Source organism: Gymnodraco acuticeps, unplaced genomic scaffold, assembly GCF_902827175.1.
Source record: "Gymnodraco acuticeps unplaced genomic scaffold, fGymAcu1.1, whole genome shotgun sequence".
Lineage (NCBI taxonomy): Eukaryota > Metazoa > Chordata > Actinopteri > Perciformes > Bathydraconidae > Gymnodraco > Gymnodraco acuticeps.
The window spans coordinates 1328042-1350816 of NW_022989750.1; the positions used below are offsets into that span (position 1 = coordinate 1328042).

The window sequence follows — 22775 nt, forward strand, 5'->3', positions numbered from 1 at the left end:
TGAATAAACCGTTCTAAATTCATCAACATTGAAATAAATGTATTATTAAAATAATATTTAACTGCTATCAAAACTTAGTGCAACTGTGGAAGCTTGCTCTGTCCGGTTGTCTCACTGAAAGACAAAGGGTCGCAGCTCTCACTATGTGATGTTGCTTGGTAAAATGTAAATGTAACCTTTTGCTAAGAAAGTACACTCAACATCACTGATGTGTAGGTGATCTAGTATTCAGCCATGTTTAATGGCATGTCTATCAGTGTATTGGAGTCATTACTTTATGCATTCTTTGTAAAGCATGAAAAAGGTGTACCTTGGAATCCGTGCTGAAGTTCTCTGCTGCTAGGACTCCAGATCTGTCTCTCCTCCTCTGGTCCAGGTCTGTCTGGATCACCTTAAGGAGACTTTGAACAAACAGATGTAAAGTTACATGCATGGGTTACAGACTTCTTTACATGCAAACAACTTTTTATCTTCTTTTAAAAACAGGTCATAATCTTATTGTTATACTTAAGAAATGGCTGGATATCACAGTCCTTATACTGTATCAGTTTGATTGAGTATTATTGTGTAGGTCCTTTTTATTTTACTGTTACTTTGGATGAGGTTTTCATGAGTCAGTCAAATTAATTTGTTTTCATATGCCATATTCATATGTATCACACACGTAAGGGTAAGACACAAACCTATTGAACAAATGCAATGCAATGGATAAGCTTAATTTCCACTGAAGTCACAGATAACGTCATATATAATATTTAAACAAATCATTTGTCACTAAAGCATTGACTACGCTATTCATCGTCCTTAAATGCAGGAATTAAGTTACATGTTCTGTTCTACAGCCACGATGAGGCTGTTTCTCAAGTGTGAGGATAATACAATTAAAAGAGACATTGGTAATAATATTAAAAACAACAATGTTTGGGTCGTTCGTCGGATAGGCGGTTAGCTGCAATAAATAACTCCAGTTCAACAAACCATATTATAATATCTAAGGGAGCGTTATTATCTTGAAATGTGACGTTCATATTTTAAAGATACGCATATTTCATTGTGAGGTTGATTTAATATACACTAAGCCTCTCTTCAACAATACGTTGACGTTAGCTAGTCTATTTTATGCTATAGTAGAGCATAGCGAATTTAAATGAACCTTAACAATGCATACAGTAACCTAAATAGCAAACTAACTATCTAACGTACAAAGATGACCTTATTTTAGCAACCTCGCACAGAAGCCTTTTGGTATACAGTAGCATCCCACTTAATGTTTTACACTCTTGGATGCTACGCATAGCATCGTTAGCACAGATGGAGCTACGATTGCTCAAATGCTACCCCAACTCTAAACATTCATTAACGTTAGCTTAATAAAAACACCAGTAACATAACATAAAGTACGCAGGGTTCACTTACCGAAGAAACTGCATTCATGGACGGTCCGTTTTAACCGCAGATCAATCCTATATTTGCAGGACGAATAGTCCACCAGGAACCAACACAACAAACACGGCCGAGTTCAAGTAGTGTTCTCCTCATGAGCTGAGCCGCTGTAGCATCACGGAGCTAACGGAGCTAGCAGAGAGGAGCTAGGAGCAGCAGCCCCGTTGTCATGAAGGGGGAATCTAACTATATACAGAATATGTTTTTGTAGATCCAGGCTAGAAACATGTTCATTTTCTGATGTTAAGTTGGACATTTTAACAAAGGGTCTACGGGAATTGCTCCCATCTGCATCCATCGCCTATAGTTTGCAGCATTGGGCTTCACCGCACTGTCCCGGGGTTTGCCGCTTGGCTCTGATAGGCCAGAAGTCGGTTTGATTGCATTAGGGCTCGATTGCTTATCCTGTCTGAGTAGCCCGGATGAGGCTGCATCGCAATTTTTGACGTCGAATTTTACACACCAAATTTTTTTACATCGAATTTTAAACACCGAAATATTTGACGTCGAATTTTTTTCACTTGAATTTTTGGGATCTGAATTTGAACATTCGAATTTTTTTAACTTGAATTTTTACATTTTTATTTCACATAGGTAAATTCGGAGCAAAAAAAATTCAGATTCATGATTTTCAAAGTAATTATTTTCAATGCTATAAATTCGGTGTCTAATAAAATTCAAATACTTCTGTCTCTTGTTTGCTTCCATACCGGGGCTACTTTTTCACCTTTTTTCTGGCCCGACTAAATCGTGGTTCTAGGGCCAGGAACAACCAGGCTGAGTCGGGCTGAGTATGCTAAACTAGAGAGAGAATCGCTGGCAAGGGGGCTACAACTACAACAAGATGAACATATTTGACCGTGAATTAATTGTAATACACGTTTCAAAATGATGCCGAAGTAACAACATACTGATACCGGTTAGTAAAAACCATGAATTAATGCTTTGACAAGTCTGCAGACAGACGGCAGGCGAAAACCCCTTTTAAAATGCGTGTTTTCTAAATGTAGCTTGGCTAAGCTAACGTTATATATGCTCCGACCGTCCACACTCACAACAACGGCCTATACAGACATAAATAAACCAGCGACTGTATTCGCCATGACACAGGCAGTCTGTGGTTTGTACTTGTTTAACTTTTGTCAAGTTTCTGAACAGATATGAAGAGCTGTGAGCTCCGAGTGCTAAGAGCTAACGGCTGTGTTGTTTTTCTGGGGCTCTCATTGAAGATGACGTCACGGTTCCGCCTACACTGCGTTACTAGAGTAACTGCCCCAGTTCCTAAACTGTAATGGAAACGCAGCATTAAAGTGAGCCGGGCCTAATAAGGCCTAACCAAACCGAGCGAGGCCGAGCGAGGCCTGCAGTGGAAACGCGCCATAAGAGTATGGCCAGAAACTGTGCGTTTGAGTATTGAACCCTCTAAAAGAAAGTAGGGTCCAACTTGTCTGATGCTCGAAAAGGAGACAAAGGCAGAATACTGAACTGTTTTAGGTATTTTAGAAACCCCAAGATTGCCTTGATCATCAGCCTTGCTTAAACATTTACCTGTAGCAAAGTAGTTTCCCAAATGGAGAACCAGCTGCATACACAAATTCAAGTAAGTCTTAGTATAAGACATAAAACCCCAGAACGATGCATCTGTAGAAAGGTATTTTAGAACTATTACGGTGTCCCATTATCAGCATAATGACACCAAGTGAGCCATTTCCAGAGTACCATCGCTGCAGCGCTGGTAACGGGACGCGGCTATCAGAATCCCACTGCTCCAACTAGGTGATGATCACATGTCCAATCAGGTTGAACCCTCTTTGGTGAAATGGTTACAGTGTTGTGAGACCTCATAACCAGTCCATTACCTATCAGTCTCAGAATGAGCTTCAACTTAATCTGAATGGCAAAAAAAAGAGAAGATTATTGCCAACTCTTACAAATAAAACTTAAAAACGTTCCTTCACTGGGCAAGAACCAGTGGCGTAACAAGGTTGTGATTAGCCCCGGTGCAAATATTGTTTTGGGCCCCCCCTCCCCATTGCCCCAAACATAAGTGCACGCTGATGCACTCACACACGCACGGACATACACAACCACTCAGAAGAGCCACATGTATAGACTATCAACAACAGCCTGCCCTGGCCTCAGACCACCACAGCCTGACAATGGCACAGCGAACTAAGAAGAGGATCAAACCTGTTTCCTTGATGTTTGTCTCTGGGGAATGGGCTGGTAGGCCTACATAGACTGGTTGCTATAATATAGCTTTTGATCTTGGCGTCGGGGGTCTCAATAGCGCCATAGAGTCCCCTTTTGGTTGGGGCCCTTGGGGGAACTGTTGGACCACCGCCAGGCACAGCCAAATCCAGCCTCTTCTCCTGGCTGGCTGGAGAAGAAGGTTGCACAGCCACGGCCACGGATACAGCTTCACTTGTGGAGCTAGATGGCAATGATGGTGGTGAGGCAGGTGAGCTATCGTTAGCCTCCGGTTCCGGCTGCTGCTGCATGTCAACATTGCTAACGTTAGCGCTCGATTTCGAGGACGATGTATGACAAAAAAAACGGTCTAATTTTGTCAGTTTAGCTGTTACATCTCCTTGTACTCTCTTGTCCTTTCTCTTTTGAGCGCTGCTCTTGTGCTTTGGTTTGCTGTACATTATAAATGCAAGCTATTACATTTTTTATAATGCTATCAAACTTGCTGCTGCTATACAGTACAGTACAGGTTGATTAAACGGTTCGCTCGTCACACAAGGTATCACATGACATGAAAGGGAGCAAGGTCATTGGACAGACAAATGACAAATTAATTTAGGTTGCTTGGTTACTTTGAAGACTGCGTGAACCGGTCAATGCCATTTGTTTTGCAATGAGAATGTGACAAACAAATCAATGGTGAACTTGGGGAAGGAAAAGAAAATGGTCCAAATGTGTGTATTCAATAAACAAAAGACACTACCGTCACATTGGCCAAAATGTGCTTGTGACCTTTACAGCCAACATATTCAAAGTTCTATTTCTTAGACAGAAATGACGCGGAAAAAAGGTAGTCCTGGTTGCAGCAAAGGGACAATTCTTTATGATGAGAGTAACACTGAGCCAGTTTCACTAGCTCAGCAAATTTAAATAATTAGCTTGTACCAACAAACCAGATATACTTAAGAGCTACGTCAGAGGTGTACTTTGGGATGGCCATGCATCATATACCAAGTGAAATAGGTTGGAACAAACTATCAGACATGAGGGATGAATGATGTGGCCACGGATCATTTGGCATAGATGGAATAAACTGTATGAATGGGTGAAAGCGCAAGTTGTGCCTGGCTGTGAACAAACAAACATTCTTTGCCCTGAGAGCATTAAGTGCATGGCCACCAAGCTCGATGAGTGCATGTTTTATCTTGATATAAACAGGAATACAAATCCTGACTTGCAGCGGTGTTGAAATGACACACTGGCATTTAGCTAATTCAGCAGAAGTCATTTTGTATTTCCAGGCGGATCATGAGGTGGCACATGGGAGCTGCAGCTCTTGCAGCAGGTTGCATCAGTCTGGTCAGATCAGGCATATTACCCACTCTCAGCAGGACTAACCACCCCCCCCCGTCTCATTCCAGTGTGAGGAGACAACTGAGCTCATATTTACCAACGACCATTTAACAGCCAAGGACACATGTGACCACGGTCACATGTGGCTGAGATATCAGAGAGTGCTGCTGATTAGATTATTTACAGTCAGAGGAAACAGCCTCAACCTTGACCAAAAGATAAACTGCAAACATGAAACTAGTGAGAGAAAGTACAGTTGTTTTCACTTCAGCCCTTTAAGTAAAACAAAGACAACACAATAATCAGACAAACACGGGAGTAGTTTAAAGCATTTTATTGCAATTTTTTTTAAGAAAAACAATACAAAATTCTTTAGCAACGGTCATAAATGTTCCTTGAGTGAACTGCAATCATTCACATGGTACAGTAAAGTGCTTATTTTAACTCAAAAATATGTTTCGTATTTGAAAGGATGTATTTATTTCAAATATCTTTTCATGGACACGACAGTCTTTGTGCATTCAGTGTTAAAAAACAGATGTCAACTCAATAGAAAATAAAAGATTGAGGACTGAATCCACGTAGATAGGGTATTTCAACGCCATGTCCATGAGAAGAACTCTTTATAAAACATTTGATTAACGTTGCTGGATTGTAAATGCTTTTGCCTGCGGGCTACATTCAAATTTGGGGAGAATGATGGACTGTCGATTTGAAGGAATGACTGGATTTGAACACATCCTTACTTCAAAATGACTTACAATATAAAAATTGTGAGGCTTAAGGATACAATGTTGTCCCATTTGCCCCACCCCCCAATAAAAGGCAGTCCAAAAAGCTACTGCCATTTGACAAAAGTAGAAATGGTCATGACCAAGAAAACTCTAATCATAACATCCAGGATATTAAGAGTATGGCCAGAAACTGTGCGTTTGAGTAATGAACCCTCTAAAAAAAAAAAAAAAAAAAGTAGGGTCCAACTTGTCTGATGCTCGAAAAGGAGACAAAGGCAGAATACTGAACTGTTTTAGGTATTTTAGAAACCCCAAGATTGCCTTAATCATCAGCCTAATGCTTAGACATTTACCTGTAGCAAAGTAGTTTCCCAAATGGAGAACCAGCTGCATACACAAATTCAAGTAAGTCTTAGTATAAGACATAAAACCCCAGAACGATGCATCTGTAGAAAGGTATTTTAGAACTATTACGGTGTCCCATTATCAGCATAATGACACCAAGTGAGCCATTTCCAGAGTACCATCGCTGCAGCGCTGGTAACGGGACGCGGCTATCAGAATCCCACTGCTCCAACTAGGTGATGATCACATGTCCAATCAGGTTGAACCCCCTTTGGTGAAATGGTTAGTGTTGTGAGACCTCATAACCAGTCCATTACCTATCAGTCTCAGAATGAGCTTCAACTTAGTCTGAATGGCAAAACAAAAAAACATTATTGCCAACTCTTACAAATAAAACTTAAAAACGTTCCTTCACTGGGCAAGAACGCTCCAGATCAACTTAAACTCTTTCCCATCTGAACTCATACACCACGTACTCTGAACTAAAAAAAAAAACCCGCAAAAAAACAAGGAAAAACATCCGCTGTTTCACCTGAACTGAACTGAACCTGCATGAAATTCACTATAGAAATAAGCTTAACAGCCATACGAAAAAAAGAAAATCAGTGTGGCACAATGACATGGAATTTCAAACATGAAAAAATAAAGTAAACTTAAAACAGCTACATGCCCGGAAGACTTTTTGTTTTTCTTTTTGTGGAATGTTTCCTTTTTTAATGTTTCTTTTTCAACATCTCCCTCTTGTTTTGCAATGAGAATGTGACAAACAAATCAATGGTGAACTTGGGGAAGGAAAAGAAAATGGTCCAAATGTGTGTATTCAATAAACAAAATACACTACCGTCACATTGGCCAAAATGTGCTTGTGACCTTTACAGCCAACATATTCAAAGTTCTATTTCTTAGACAGAAATGACGGGGAAAAAAGGTAGTCCTGGTTGCAGCAAAGGGACAATTCTTTATGATGAGAGTAACACTGACCCAGTTTCACTAGCTCAGCAAATTTAAATAATTAGCTTGTACCAACAAACTAGATATACTTAAGAGCTACGTCAGAGGTGTACTTTGGGATGGCCATGCATCATATACCAAGTGAAATAGGTTGGAACAAACTCTATCAGACATGAGGGATGAATGATGTGGCCACGGATCATTTGGCATAGATGGAATAAACTGTATGAATGGTGAAAGCGCAAGTTGTGCCTGGCTGTGAACAAACAAACATTCTTTGCCCTGGGAGCATTAAGTGCATGGCCACCAAGCTCGATGTGTGCATGTTTTATCTTACATTTATAGAGGAGCTCAGTGTTGAGGAATTGATCTCAAATGGAGAAACAAAAACCTTTAAGTCTCCAGCCATATGAACGGACCGCACCAGGCACGGGCAGCATTGGCTTACAGCCCTTTCAACCTCTCTTATAAATCCCTCTGATACAGGACAGCCTACTTGGCATATTGCATAAGCTCGTACGTATCTGCAGATGGGCCATTCATGCATATACATACAGGCAAAGAGAACATTCCAGATAAATTATTTCACAGTGGATCCAGTTGTAACGTGGGAGCAGCACAACAGGTTGTCCTTTGGTGTCTGAGCTTAGTTTAAAAAGATAAGTTCTTGCTTTCTTCTGAACTTATTTTTATGAAGAAAAACTTAGAAAATATTTCTTTCCCAAATCATTAACTGGCCCTCCCCCCCCAAACATTGACGTGTGTGTGTGTGTGGGCCCTGGGCTGATGTGCTTCAAAAGTGCTGCGGAAGGGCAGAAGGCATTTAGAGGAAGGGCTGCAAGCAGCGTCTCCCTTACAGCGAGGCAAGAAAGCCCAAATGGCAGAGGAACCAAGGCCAGCAAGAGTCAGGGAGGGGGGACAGAATTGATGAGTCCCAGGGTAGTCTGGATCTGGACTTGAATCTTAACAGGAGGTCGGAGGTCAGGGTTGAGAAGGTTCAGGCACAGTCTCCCACAATAACCAGAGGGGCCAGGAGCTGGCGGAGCTCTGCAGCAGAGACGGGCCCCAGGCTGGGCTGCTGCCGGCGCAGGGCCAGCTTGGAGTTGGAAGAAAGGGAGAGGCGAATAGAAGAGCCAGTAGTGGTAATAACAAACGGGACATCCTGCAGCTGCTGGTCTTCCATGTCGTCCTGTTCAGCTAGCTGCCGGTTCACAGCCATGGCTTTGTCAGCAAAGAATGTAAAATCCCTGGCATTGCTGGATCTACGGGACAAGATCAAAAACAGATTAAATACAAAGTTCAAACATTTGAAGCTGAAGTGTCCATAACGAAGACAGTGTGTTGTAGCTGGAACTCACCTTGGATGCAGGATTGATGTTGATAAAGTGTCAGATGCACCCTGAGTAAAAAAAAAAGAAAAGAGAAAAGTTATTGACAAAACCCAAACTAAGAATGTAGGCCGAAGTCTTGCAAAAGAGGCGTGATGATTTAAGACTTACCCTCTGCACCCAGGGGTGTCGCAGCACCTGGCTGGCACTCAGGCGACTTTTGGCGTCCCGAACCAGAAGTTTGGATATGAGGTCTTTGGCACTTGAGGAGATGTTAGCCCAGTCTTTTTCTGGGAACTCGTATTTTCCTTCCTGGATACTCTCAAACAGAGTGTTCTAAAGATGGACATAAAAACATGCATCATCAGTTGCTGTGACCTCGATGGAGGAGATGCATTGTTTAGTTTTCACTAATGTCAAACTCTTACCTGGCAGGTGTGGCAGGGCTCCCCTAACTCCCAGCCGCAGCCTCCACCACAGCGGCCTACAAAGGGGGGGTAGCCGCTCAGCATGATGTAAAGGATGACTCCAAGGCTCCACAGGTCACAGCGCTTGTCATAAATAGTTGCCTCCTCACTGAAGGCCTCCACCACCTCGGGTGCCATGTACTCTGCTGAGCCACACTGAAAAACAAAATCACAAGTTGGTTAGCCCCCGGGATGATAGGAAGCAGTACCATCAGCAGAGTTGAGGGAAACAGAAGCCTCATGGATGCTGCCCACATTCCTCTGTTCAGCTGATTCCTTGTGTCTTCGTGTTAAAGCTTAGGGTCTACACAGTGGTGGGGGGATAGACTATGTGACAGTCACATGCAGTGATTGGTTCATTTAAAATGGGCTATACAGCCTTTATTGATGTTTTAAGGACAGCCAAGTAGGAACATTGTGTACAATTACACACCAAGTGTAGGAGGTAGTGTGGGACTATAATTAAGCAGGTCAGCCTGCGTAGGCAGCAGCAGTGACTCACTGCTTTGACCGTACACAATCCAGGCAGAACGGGCCAAGGGCAAGGGTTGGCTCGGCTCTGATGGTACCTTGTTATGTAGCTCAGAGGGAAATTAGGCCAAACACCGAGCGGTGAAAAGAGGATTGGTTGTCCTGCAGAGCCAGAGACTGGGCTGAGTCCTAGTCAGTTACGCAACTTTGAAATAAAAACCAAATGCAGTTTTAATTCTGTAGGAACAAGTCTGAAGATCGCTAGATCAGCAGGAGAAATATTCCATTGGCTCCATAGTCACCGAACCTTAACAGGAACTTTTAGATTGATTAAAGATGTTGCAATTTAAAAAAGGTTGGCGCCTTGGATATTTTGAGAGATGTCCTAAATATAGAAAACTAGTGGTACATTCTAAGAACCTGCTTTGAAAATACTTGTAATCCATCCTTTGCCTGCTGAGCTACAAATGTAAATGATAGCAGAATCCAGACCAAGGCAGATCATGGCCTGCTTCCTCTCAAAGCACGGTGGCCTACATCTTTCTTTCCATCTGTGGTCGAGCATGTTTACATTGAGCAGGCCACCATTGTGTCCTGGTACCATATCCCAGCTGTCTCCTAACTCCTCCTCCACCCTGCTGCACCCTTATGTAATGAAATCTGCTGCACAGGAATCTCGTCTCAGACAAAGCTGCTTCTGTCGGGAGAGTATACCCCAACCCCCACGTTAACACCAACAACATCATGTCTGGGGCGCCTGCCTCCGCAGACAAGCCCCCAGGATTCAGGCCAAACGCAGCTGCCACAGCAATAACAGACACAAAAGGTTACTTTGCCTACCAAGGTGCCCCAAAACTAAACTTTAAAAAGAAAACAGCTATCAAGGCTAATTTTGTTTCAAAGCCACTCAAATATACTACAAGTCAGAGTAAAGATAGAACATCTAGTACTGCCTGTGGCATAAAGAGTTGATAGGGCGCAGGGAAATAACATTTGTTCTTCCTGTACTGCTGGCTGCAAACACCTGGTGAACTTGCGTAAGTCACATCCTCCTCAAACTTTACTGTAAGCTGAAGCTATACTTGCTAATCTGCTGCAGTCACCACATATTAGTTGGTATTGCAACCTGGGGCTTTCCTGAAACCATGTGACTAGTCAGGCCATACTGACACCGCTGATGACACACCTCTGCTGTTTGTAAACTACGTGATTATCTGAAGAGGCTTACAGGAAGGAGACGTGTTCTGTCACCATGCAGCTGCAAACAATAAAAGATGCAGTCTAAGCTGCTTCTGTTTAGCATCCTCAATTTTCAGTTCTACATCTCACAGCAGGTATACATGAAGAGTGACATTTCAACAGTCCAATTTTATGCCAAGTAGACAGCACAGCATTCACTTGTGAAGTAAGTATTCGGAAAATAAAATTAGCTTTCTCCTAGAAAGGACCTTTTGCGCTTCTATTGTACTTCCTAAAATAGCCCTGAGATAGAGGTGATTAAACACATTTGGATTCATCAAGATGGCAAACGTGTGTTCATTTGGGCAACAGCATCTGTTGGAATGTGGGTATGGGGCGGGCTGGGGGGAGAGTGCCAATAGTGAGATGAAAATCAGATAACATTGTTCATGTGACCAGGGCAAAGAAAACAAGTCAGAGCGCATGAGCGGACTGGGTAGTTGTCCCTCCCAGTTGCCTTCCCCCACCCCCTGGGCCAGCCAATCATATCCCAGTTGCTAGGTATAGGAGAAAGACTAACATTTCTAGAACAAGCCTCATGCACACCCTTTGTATAATGAACATAAAGAAAGCGCAGACAAGCACAAGCGTGGTTGGGGCCGCTGGGCGGAGACTAAGCAGAGAGAGAGGAGGGTGGATGTTTTTCTCTTTCTTACCACAGAGAGAAAAGGGGCATGAGCAAGAAGTGGTGTGTTATGGTTTCTCTGTAACTTCATACCACAGGACATCCTTCAAGGCTATCACAATGTGTTCTCTGAGGCAGGAACTTCTTTCCGTGAGATAACGTCTAGTTATGTACAACAATACTGGGTACAAAAATGGTGAAGAAGCAAGCTTTAGTTAATAAAAGGATGCACCCTACTGCACCAAACGCATACTTTATCATTCAGGCCAAACATCGAAGTCCATGTAAACTAAACTCGAGAAACTACAAATCCATCTCCGCACTTCAAATAGCTGAGGGTTAGGCTCCATCCATTAGTTCTGCTAAAGGAAGATGAAGTTACCATTGAAGAAACCCCCCACCACCACCACATTCCTGCAGGCTAAACTGCCATCCTTCACCTGCTCTGGTCCATCTACCCAGCCCCGCAGACAGTACATGTTGACGAGGAGGAATCTTGCCAGTTTAACTGTTCTGTTCCCCTGTTCCCCTGTTCCTCTGTTCCTCTCCTCCTCCTCTCCCCCCCCCCCCTTTGGCGGTTGGAAGGGATTTTCTGGGCAGTGTTCAGATGACTTTCTTAGTGCTGTGACAACACCTGAAGAGTTGAACAATCATAACTCCCAAACACACAGGCCTCAATATTTGAGAATGATAAGCAACAGGCCGTTGACATTAAATTGAGGGCTATCTATCCAAGTGTTACTGATAGGCCAGGGGGGTAAACGCTGCCCGATTGTGACGTACAGGAAACAATCCCTGTCATTGCACAGAAACTGCCCAACACTGAACTGCCTTAACCTCAAAACCTTATCTCTCCTATCAGTGAGCTGCCCTGCAGCTAACTCCACTGAGGATTGCCCAATAGAAAGTCAGCCAATTTGACTTGATAACGGCAATGTTTTACAGCCTGAAAACAACAAGGTCACACACACACACCACTATAGGGAAATGTTACCAAGACCATGCAACAAAGCTTTACTAATACATTGCTGGCCTGCATTTCCTGTCAATGGTACTCTCCTATTCCCATTGAATAAATGCAGTCTAAACTGTTTGGCAAACAACAGTAGAACAATATGAAGGAGGACTTACAGGAGTGAGGAGCTCAGGGGTGGAGATGGGTGAGCTGTCGCTGTTCAGCTTGATACCACTGCCCAGGTCAAAGTCACAGATCTTGACTGGGGAAATCTGACAGAGAGAAAGATTTAGAATCCTTAACACGAATCACATTTTGATAAGCAGAGCACATTATAACAGTTTATATCAAGGTGTTGTCCTTTCAACTAATTGGGCTGGAACGCATGTGGTAAACTCACCTTGTCTGCACTCTTACAGAGGATGTTTTCAGGTTTGAGGTCTCTATGTGCCATTCCTAGAAAAAATGAACAGGGAAGGAATCAGTAATATACTTAATATCAGGCCACCATGTTAGAATAACGTAATGCAGAAAGCACCCTATTCTATTTGTTTGCCAGTGCCGGTTTGAAAGAGGTTAGGGCAAATCTGTTCAGTTTCTCCAGTTCTAAACAAATGTTCACAGTTGGGCTTTTTTGGTGATCATGAGTTATACAAATCTATTTTGTATGAGTGGTCTCACCTTTGTTATGCAGGAAATCCAGAGCACTGGCGATTTCCTGCACGACAACACTGGCTTCCTGTTCGCTGAAGTATCGTCGTTTGTGAATGTGTGCCAAGATGGAGCCTATTAAAGAGCAAAAAGTTGAGTACAGCAGCTCCATTTACAAGAAATTATAATAAAAGTTCTTCCAAACACTGATAAACAACTGGCTGCAGTGAAGCACATGCATTACAGGAATGTTTAAAAATAAACAACGTTCTGATGCAGGCATCCTGAAACGGTTTGAATTCACTTACCTCCTCTTAGCTTTTCAAACACCAGGTAGAATTTATCTTCCTCTTCAAAGAACTCTACCAGCTCCAGGATGTTACTAAAAAAAAAAAAGGTTCACCATGAGCCAGTTGTAAAAGAGGCATCTATTCTTGCAAACATTTAAAGTGATTTCTTCACTATGGAGTAAGAGCACTGAGGGGCTCCAACAGAATGAAATGGTCAGTCAGTCTTTGGTACATCAGCTGCTCATGCCATTACCTGTGTCCCTGGCACTGATAGAGCATCTCCACCTCTCGAAAGACGCGGCTGCGGCTGTGACCCGGTCTCTTCTCAATGATCTGAAATAGAAAATGATAATTCAACGTCTATGTTTTCCACAGGAGAATGATAAAAGACAATTCTAGTGTATTCTAGTATCTAATGACTCCTAATACAAATAAACAGTGGCTGACACAAACCAGTTTTAAAATCAATGAATAGCACAGATTATGTATACCATATACAGAGAGCTAGAACGAATGTTTCTCCCAGACCAGAATTCTCCAGCTTTCCTCCCCCTTTCCCAACCTGTGACACTGTTGCAAAGATAGTTTAACCTACTTTCCATGCTGCCTGCAGAAGCAGAGACCTCTGAATGAGAATTTAACAAGTCACGGCATGTCTATATTTAGCATTTCACGTGTGACCCATATTTAAATCTTAAGCACTCTTAAGGAGCTGATTGCGTTCTTTGAAACACCCCATGGGTTATTGCAAACCTGTTTACCATCAACAACAATTCTTTGCTTAATCTAGCTTTGTGCTGCCTGGAACTAAACCACCGAGGGGCCACCGCCAGCCGAGCGATGTCATGCCAAGAGAGACAGACAGACTGCTGACAACAAGCAAAAGGCCTGAATTTTCCAGCCCAGGTTGGTTATTGTCTGCTTGGGAGGCTGTGCATGTTTCTCTTCCTGGTGGCTGGATTACAGCTGCTATTGAAGCCCAGTGGGGCCAGAGTTACAGTGTGTGTCTAGGATTAATAGACAGACAAGGGGCCTGTGAACGTTCCAAAGCCTCTGTACTGCTCCCATCTGAGTCAGCAGCACAAACAACCCCCATCAACCGTCTTTCTCCTGACCACTACACAAGCCTTGCACCCTGATAATGAGTTGCAGATAAAAAAAATGCAAAACATAGCTGACAAATGCATTATCATCGTGATAAGGCGGACGGGTATTAGAGATTTATGGTTGTTTACCCATATAATGGATCAGAATGACAACAATGATTGACAAAACAAGGCCCTATGAAGTAGAGTTGCAAGTTAGCCCTTGGTGCTCAGTGGCTTTTGTTGCAATTGCAACACAAGCGGCCCAAACATGCAATTCTCCCCTCCCCCTCCAGACTGGGGTGAGACAGGACATCTGGCAGGAGCCCCCTCCGACTCTTAAATGACCTCCAACCCTTGTGCCTTCTCCCCCACAACTGCAAAGTCCCAAGGGATCTACCAAACCAGCGTAACGCGGCACATGGTCACATGACATAAGTTGTGCCCGGAATCCTCTGAAATATTAACTGGTATGATATGGACACTTGCTCCATGGGGACATAAACAACATCTATATCAAACACTTTAACAAAATTAAAGTGCAAATAAGAATTAAAAGTTTTAAAAAATAGCTAGGTGTCATCAAATGTCCTAATGGAGTTAGTGGGTTAAGATTCAAGAATGTACAAAAAGAAAAACAAGCCTTAGGGTCACTTTTAAAGAGTTCAGCAAAGAAACATCTTTCACAATGTTTTGTTCCCAAATTGAGGAAATGTGCATTACACATAAAAAGGCACAAAAAAAAATGGAAGTCAAGACATGTTTCCATAAGTCTACACCTAATTTCGAAGAAAAGAAAAAAGTAAAACTGTAGCGAGTAAAAGGGAGAACAAAGCAGTGTAAACACTATGGGTCACAACCCTCACCCCTCCTTCCTCTATGTGGGTTTTGTTTTGGCACTGTTACGAGTACACTGTGTCCTCCAACGAGCGTCCTCTGTAGGCAATAAGAGAAAAGAAAAGGGGTGGGTGTATTCCTACGAGCTCTGTGATAGGCTGGCCATCTGTAAAAACAGTGAGGGGATGTGTCTAACAGCAGCTAGTGTTGCACACTCTGAGGAAGAAAAGAAAAGTGCAGCAGTAGCACAACACAGACAAGAGCCTGCAGACATCCACTATAGAGAGCTGAAAATAAAAAAAACTCGCCCCAGGATCAAGACTTCCCTTAACAAGATTTCTAAAGAATGCCCAGTGAAAAGGAGGAACCCGTACACAATGTTTTTCCAGTTTCCTTACATATAGATCTCAAAAGCATGAAAAGGCTCAGGACTTGTTCGTGTGCCAAGGCATTTCATTCCTTAACCCACATCTCTAAAGTTCATAAAGTAGTAAACTAGTGCCGTCCTAGAAATGCAACGTCTTTATATTGATTACTAAACGTGGGACCTCACACAGATAACAGGCATGTGTTATGTGGCAACTACGACATTCAGACGTGTGGATACAGGGGCACTGACTTGCAGAAATTCAAGGCGATGCATAGTCATCCATTAAGTGTGTAAGAATTGTTGCCTTCTTACCTTGACGGCATACTCCTTGTTGGTGATGAGGTTGAAGCATGTTTGCACTCTGGCATAAGCACCCTCTCCTAGTAACTCTTCATGCAGTCTGTAGACATCTGTGGCACAAAGTTTTACATGTCAAGAAAACACTACATTTTACAAACTAACAAAAAATAATAATGCACATCAATGTTTAATGCAGAGTTTTTCTATCAAATTATAATTCTGGACAAAAAAGGCTTTTACCTTCGAATCTCCCTGAGAAACTGTCAGTTGCCCGGCAACGCTTTTTCTTCTTGTTTCTCTTCTTGGCATCGGGGATGTCGATAGGATGGCTGGAAGTTATGTCTGTCAAAATAAGAGTGCCTAAATTATAATTTGCTAGGGAAGAAACAACCTAAACAAATTCCAAGAAAGCACATGGGGAGAATAAATCAAGGGTGCTATTGTTCAAAGTGAGAACGCTTAATTGGAGAATCCAGGCTTAATGTACGAACTAGGTGAAACTAAATAAATAAGAATTACATTGTTAGAACTCTGAAAAATAACAGCTCTAAAGCACTGAATACTCACCATGTCTTGGGGAGGAATCAAAATGAAAGGACGAATCAATAAGGGATCCATTTTTAGTGAAGTCGTCAGATTCAAAGGGATGTTGGCCCTAGAGAAGAATAAACATGAGCTTGTTAAGGTATGCAATCTTATCAAGGAGCTATTTAGCTGAGATGATCAAATGTTAGTGATAAGAGGTTTTGTTATCTCGTGTAAAACCATAAAGTAGATTCAAAACAGAAAAACAGCCGATTGGTGGACACTTACAACCAAGAACATTTTATTTCCAACCTCAAGTCAGCTAAAATTAGTCCAAAATAACCAAATAACAATCTTGCCAATTGTGCAAAATGGCCACATATCTTGACAGTTCTTAACCTACACGTGCACCAGGCCACATAGACAGACATTAGAAGTGGGTGGGCAACAGATGTGTTTATATATAGGCTAGCGATGTGAGGTCCTCTCATACAAGCTGACAAAACTGCTCTCTGATTATAGTCTTCCTAAAAAGCATGATGATAGTAGATCTGCATTTCCCCCCTGAACAAACCTCAAACTCACCTTGAAAGAGCGATGGAACCCAGTGATTTCGGTGATCTTATTTTGAACCATTTTTGCTTCAATTTTGGATTTTTGGTGGCGGCAGTGGGTTTTTTTGTATATCAATTTGCACTTCTCCGAAACAGAAATATCGTTTCAGAGAGAGTTGCAAGTGATTTCACTGCGCTAGCTGGTCAGCTTGATGCGGCGCTTTGAACGGGAGCCCTGTGGACAATACAAAACACCGCGTTACAACCCATATTACAACAGCAAGTCGCTTACTTATAGCTACAATAAGCAACGTTTCACCAACTTTAGAAGAATATGAATCCGTATACCGACGTTAGCTAATATCCTTCACGTGTTCAAGGGGTAATACAAACAATGCAACAACAACAACAACAACAGTGAGCCAACTGCAGCGCCACCCACTTAACGTTAGCTGTGTTGGTTACAGCCGTTTAAAAGGCCAATTTAAGACATACGTCATTACAATATCTAGGTTTTGGTAAGATGAACAAATAAGTCGGAAAGCACCACTGTTTTCAGTTAACGGTAGAGGTTGCTGCAGCGAGGGTGACGTTTAGATAAAATTAACACTAACGGACAGATGTACATTTAACTTCAGACAACAACGGTTAGCGACAGTTAATGGCCTAACGTTGAAAACGGTCGAATTAAAAAAAACTAAAAGCTCAGATAAATAAATGCTATCATGAGCTACTTTGTTTACTCACCCCGTAGTTGATTTTACAGCTCCAGTGTTAGCGTCGTTGTCTGACCTACTGCTTCAATAGCCGCAGAGGACGGTCAAGGGAGATATCGCCGGATAGTGAGTGCTTGGAAGGTGGTGAAAGAAATACTGCGTAGGTGCTTTTATAACCTCCCCGCTGACTCCTCCTTGTCTCCTCCCTCCTCAGGACTGCACCAACAGACGGGATGCATCGGATGCATCACGTATCTTCTAGAAACGGATATGGTGGCTTGATACTATTTAGTATGGCTGTAACATGTTCACCTCGTCTCAAGCTAAGAATAGCTGCTCAGCATGGTGCAAAATACCTAAAAAATACTTTATTCAATGAAGTTTGTCACATAGATAGTTCAATGTCGACCCAGGTGAACATCTGAACACATTTCAGGAAAATGGTAAATACCAAAGTTGTGAAACACGAAATGGAACCCAGCCAATGAGCTGTTTTTTGTTGTAGAGGCCCACCATGGCATGTATGGAGCATGGTATGGAGGAACTAAACGGCGAGTACGTGCCGTACATGGCGCGCCCATCAACACTGACCGCCATCACTGAGACCTACGGCTGATCTGCAGAAAGAGATCTAAATGGAGGTGGAGAGGGACGCCACTGATGCAACATGTACACCAGTTTACATGATTGGACATCAAGGCCTATTAAAAATAGGATCAAGCACACACAACACTTTGTCAGCCTTGTGCTGTTTGTGTTAATGATATAAACATAAACAGACCACAACATAAACATTATTTTGCATTTTTGAGAGGATAAACTCCCTTGAAATGCATTTCGTTAAATGTGCATGAAAATAATCATTTTAGCTACTTGGTCTACTTTAAACCCACATTTAAATCAAATACAGTGAAGAACAAAAAGATTAAAAAAGCAGCAAAAATAAAATTGTTGAACATGTCTGACTTTTTGTGTGTCTCAGAAATGTAACGTTTTTAAAAAATAAAAACATTTATAGCACCCTAAACATTATTCTCACACCCAGTGGTGAATGGCCATGACCAGATGGGTGTTCAAAGAAATCCCCGTCTGAGTCACTCAGACTGGGGCTGTGGCATGACATCAGCTGCTGTGGCCTTTCAGTATCACATTAACAAACATACCCTCATGCAATCTAGAGAAAGAGTCAGGTGTTCAAATACTCATAATGCAGGCAGAATCAGTGACTCCTGTCATGTTGTTTTATTATAACACTGGCAAGTTATTGCAGATGACTGTCTGTGTATGCATTTTTGATGTGGCTGCTTAAAGTAAAGCCACATTTGTATTTTTTGTTTAATGTCAGGTTGGAATGTACCTCAGAATAAGAATTCCATTATTAGTTCCACAGAGAGGACATTTACAAACTGTGCAAAGCATTTGAGTAAATGCACTTGGTTACTTTCCACAACTGGATACACTTACAAAATATCTCCAATATTTGGATATAAATCCCACCATTAATAGATTTTAAGGGTATTTGCTTTGGGAAATTAAACAGTTTTGATACTTTCATTTTCTTAATTTTGAAATGTAAAGTAATGAAAATATTTTAGCATTGGTTATTGACAAAGGAGGTGGGCACAGTGGCCAGTTGCAGCCCTCGACACATTTTTTTACTTGTGACACTGCATAGATAGCACGTGTTGTAGCCTGATGAGCAGGCTGTTTTGAAGAGGGTGCAGACGCTGTATCACAGTTGTGATAATGAAAGAAATCCAAGAACTCTGATGAAAAAACCCATCTGCTTAATGTGAGATGCCAAAGCAGTATTGCCACATACATGACAAGCATACAGTATTTCCAGAGATGAAAATAAATGTTATTTAGACAGAGGCACAGGAGAGGGATTATAAACCCCTTTGTTATCTCATTTTATATTATTCTTTGACATGAACCCCCCTCAATTAAGTTGAGAGTAAAAACAGACCACATGTTGAAATGTTAGTGCTTTATTGTACTGCTTTGTTAGCAGACTGTACAGTACGTCCTCTTTCATAATGCATTTAATCCCTTGTCCACAGACATATTCATTTATTGTTTATCAAAGGTGTTCAAAGTTGTTTTTCAGGACCCGGCTGTCTTGTGACCGGAGGCTTTCTGCCTCTTCTCCTCCTTTCACCTTCTATCCCTCTCACATAAGCTCAATGGTAGCAAACATTACGCAAGATGTTGGCTGACTATCCCTAGCCAGGAGCACATGGTGTAGCCGCAGGTTTAGCAGGAAAACAAGATCACACGTTGAAGTAAGAGGGGGCGGGCCTGTGTCACTAAGGTCATAAGGAAGTGGGATGGGCCATCATAAATATCTTCTGGGGCAACAAGCTCATTTCTGACATGAATGGCCCTCATCAGGAGATACTCAGGAGGAGGGGGGCTCTGTTTTCACGCAGAGGTTATTACAGTTTGAAATTCTACAGGGGTGTGTTTCTGTTGTTGTCCTTGTACAGAGGTTAGTCTTGATACTGTATAGAGTTGAAGCTGCAGGTATTTCTGCAAGTACGTGTACATCTGCATCATTTCCTATTTTACAAAACTATGTTCTCAAATCTACTGAGTGTGCACTGTATTAAAACATAATGTATGTATGACACTGTCGGAAACCTTAAAGCTACTTAGTAAGAATTAAAAAATATAATGAAAGGTACTAATAAGACCCCTAAATGCTGATATCCTCTGTACAAAGTCCAACCTTACATATATAACCATGTCATAGTAAAAACCTACACTGATACAGCTTTGTTAGTGGATAGAAGTCATTTTGGTTGACATGTTGAAATGAACATTGAGCCAGCAGGATTATTTGCAAGAACAATCCTGTATCTATTACAAAAAGTACTACATGTTACATACATGTGTCTGTGCACGTGACGTAGAATGTTGTTGATCTTAAATCTATTCATTATTAGCACCTGCCTGGCACGCCAAATAAAATAAAAACTGTCAAACATTACATAATGTGCTAGAAGGCGCAAACAGCCATGTCTTACAGTACACGGTTGCAATAAGTTGCATACTTTTCTCCCGTGGGAGGTGCTGGTCATACCCTTTCCAAGAAAACTCCCAGAGCAAACTTCCTAGAAACAAGTAGCCTGCAGTTTGGAAAGCCAAACATATCTGGTTGGGAAAATCTATGCCTTCTATGTATTACGTTGGAAAGAAGCCATACTGGAGCACTGATATGAATCCAATATTTAGCCAAACTCTAAACACAGAAAGAGTTACCAAGCATTTGGCAACAGCATTTGTTTTGTTTCGACTTGGTTCCCGGGAACACCTTCTTTTAAAAAAATAAAAATCAGAATGTGCTCTTGTTACGTAACATAACAAAGCATTTTGAAAACAGTCATGTTTTAAATACTTAGAATCTCCATGCAGATTGGATAATACATCAACAAATACAGTCTGCAACTTGTCAGCACACAGCTGAAATGTTATTTCAATAATCTTTTGGGGCAGGGCTGCCATGGTTGTCACTATTTTTAATTTATGAATGTCTAATAAAGTTTAAGTGGGTACATGTTATAGATCATCACACGTTTGCTCTTTTTAAAAACCAGTGGTGTAAGATGACATAGACATGGAAATGTTTTAGTTTGTTATGTAAACATGTGACATTGTAATGTGTCTTTATGGGATCATTGTGACAATCAGGGATGCAATGAACTATTTCTTTCAGGGTTTATTTTCAGTTTTCTTAATTTATTGTTTGGCCTGTTAAACTGCATCCTCTTCAGCGTGAAAAATCCCCTAAATGTTATGATCACTTTCCTTCCTAAACTAGCTACAGCTTTACACGTGGTGAACAACTCACAAGACACAAAACCGTTAGGGTGTGTGCTTGAACATTTGCAGAGTCACATTATCTCCCAAACCCTTTACTCTGTGCAAATAATCAGTTTCATCAAAACAACAGGGCATACACTGCTGTTTACACACTGACAGAGCTGGACACGCTCCAGTCTGATTGGCTGCGGCCTGAGCTCCTTCCCCCTTTTCTTGGCCGCTTTCCAGTACTTTCCTTCATCTTGCAACCCCTTCAGGGGCAGTCTGGTACATTCCAGAAGAGAAAAACACAGCAGAGGGATCGAAGAGCAAAAGGCGGGTACACACGTAACACCAACTGCGAGTACAGTGGGGAGTTGAGGAAGTGACTCCACTGAGAGGAGGGACAATCCTGTAAGAGGATCAGGTTTCAGCAGGAAACCAGGTCATCACAGTGCTTTATGGTATTGGCTATTGGGGCAGAAAGTTACATCATGTTTATTCAGATGTGTTCTTCATAATAAAGTGGGAATTATGAATGGCAAGTAATGTAGACATAATATATCCTACTGTTGGAGAGGGATGGAATGTAACAAAGTAAATTTACTGAAGTGATGCAATTTTGAGGTAGGCCTACTGGTTTTTATTCCACTACTTCTATGGCATACCTCTTCTCACATTTCAAAAGCACACTATACTTTGCTTTACTTCATGTCTAAAGATATCATAGTTGTATGGCTCCTTCCAGTGTACCTTGTTATTGTGTTATTTGTGAGGTGTTTCCTTTGTGAATAATTGATCCTCATTGTTCACATAATTCATCCATTATTTATGACTGTTAACTTCTAAACCAAACCAACAAGGTTGTTCTCAAGATTTTCCATGACCATTGTTGACCCGATCATGCAGAGCCGGCCTCACTCAAAACAAATCTCTCTATGTATGCTGCTCAGCTCAGTCTGGCATGTTGCTTGCATAACCAGCTTGATCCAATCATTAACTCCAGTCAGTTCTAGAAATACGCAATTTCCTCTTCATGACAATAACTGGGACATCGGCCAGATTGCATAAAGCCTCTTACATTAAACTGTAGGATTAGTTATGTTCTCACTATATACGGTTATGGTGTCTGATGCCACCCAGTGGACAGATTTATATTTATTCTTTTAAAAGTGCCAACAGTTATGGCAGTGAGGATTTGAGTCGCGTGTGACCTTCAGCTGCAACCAACACCTACAGGTTGGTCATCTGAGAACCTGCCTGGTGGCCCGCGGCCGAAAGTGTGGAATGAATCAGACTTGATAATGTCTTGATAATGTATAATGAGTTTATTATTATCTGTGTGTAACTTAATGTGTGTATAACCAAATTGATTGTAACATTTGTACATTATACTCTTAAATAAAAAAACTAAATTACTACATTGATTGTTCAGATGTGAGTGATTAAACTGATTAAACCTGAGACTAAATTCAAAACGCAATAGATTTGTTTAGGACGTAGCCCGGCACTATAAGCTTCAGAAACAAATGCCAGTCAGTG

The 22775-nt window shown here is 41.7% G+C and overlaps 1 protein-coding gene across 1 annotated transcript; it reads right to left on the reverse strand.

Moving 5' to 3' along the window:
• Positions 1 to 5305: 5305 nt before the first annotated feature.
• On the reverse strand, positions 5306 to 17571 carry mknk2b (MAPK interacting serine/threonine kinase 2b). The gene is made up of 14 exons (XM_034209376.1): positions 17461 to 17571; positions 16745 to 16948; positions 16202 to 16289; positions 15875 to 15976; positions 15647 to 15744; positions 13296 to 13375; positions 13061 to 13134; positions 12783 to 12887; positions 12502 to 12557; positions 12278 to 12373; positions 8773 to 8967; positions 8516 to 8680; positions 8375 to 8415; positions 5306 to 8278 (listed from the first exon to the last, which is right to left on the reverse strand). Exons 2-14 carry the CDS (start codon positions 16793 to 16795, stop codon positions 8014 to 8016), a joined length of 1416 nt encoding a protein of 471 aa, XP_034065267.1. The 5' UTR covers positions 16796 to 16948; positions 17461 to 17571; the 3' UTR covers positions 5306 to 8013.
• Between the last annotated feature and the right edge of the window lie 5204 nt (positions 17572 to 22775).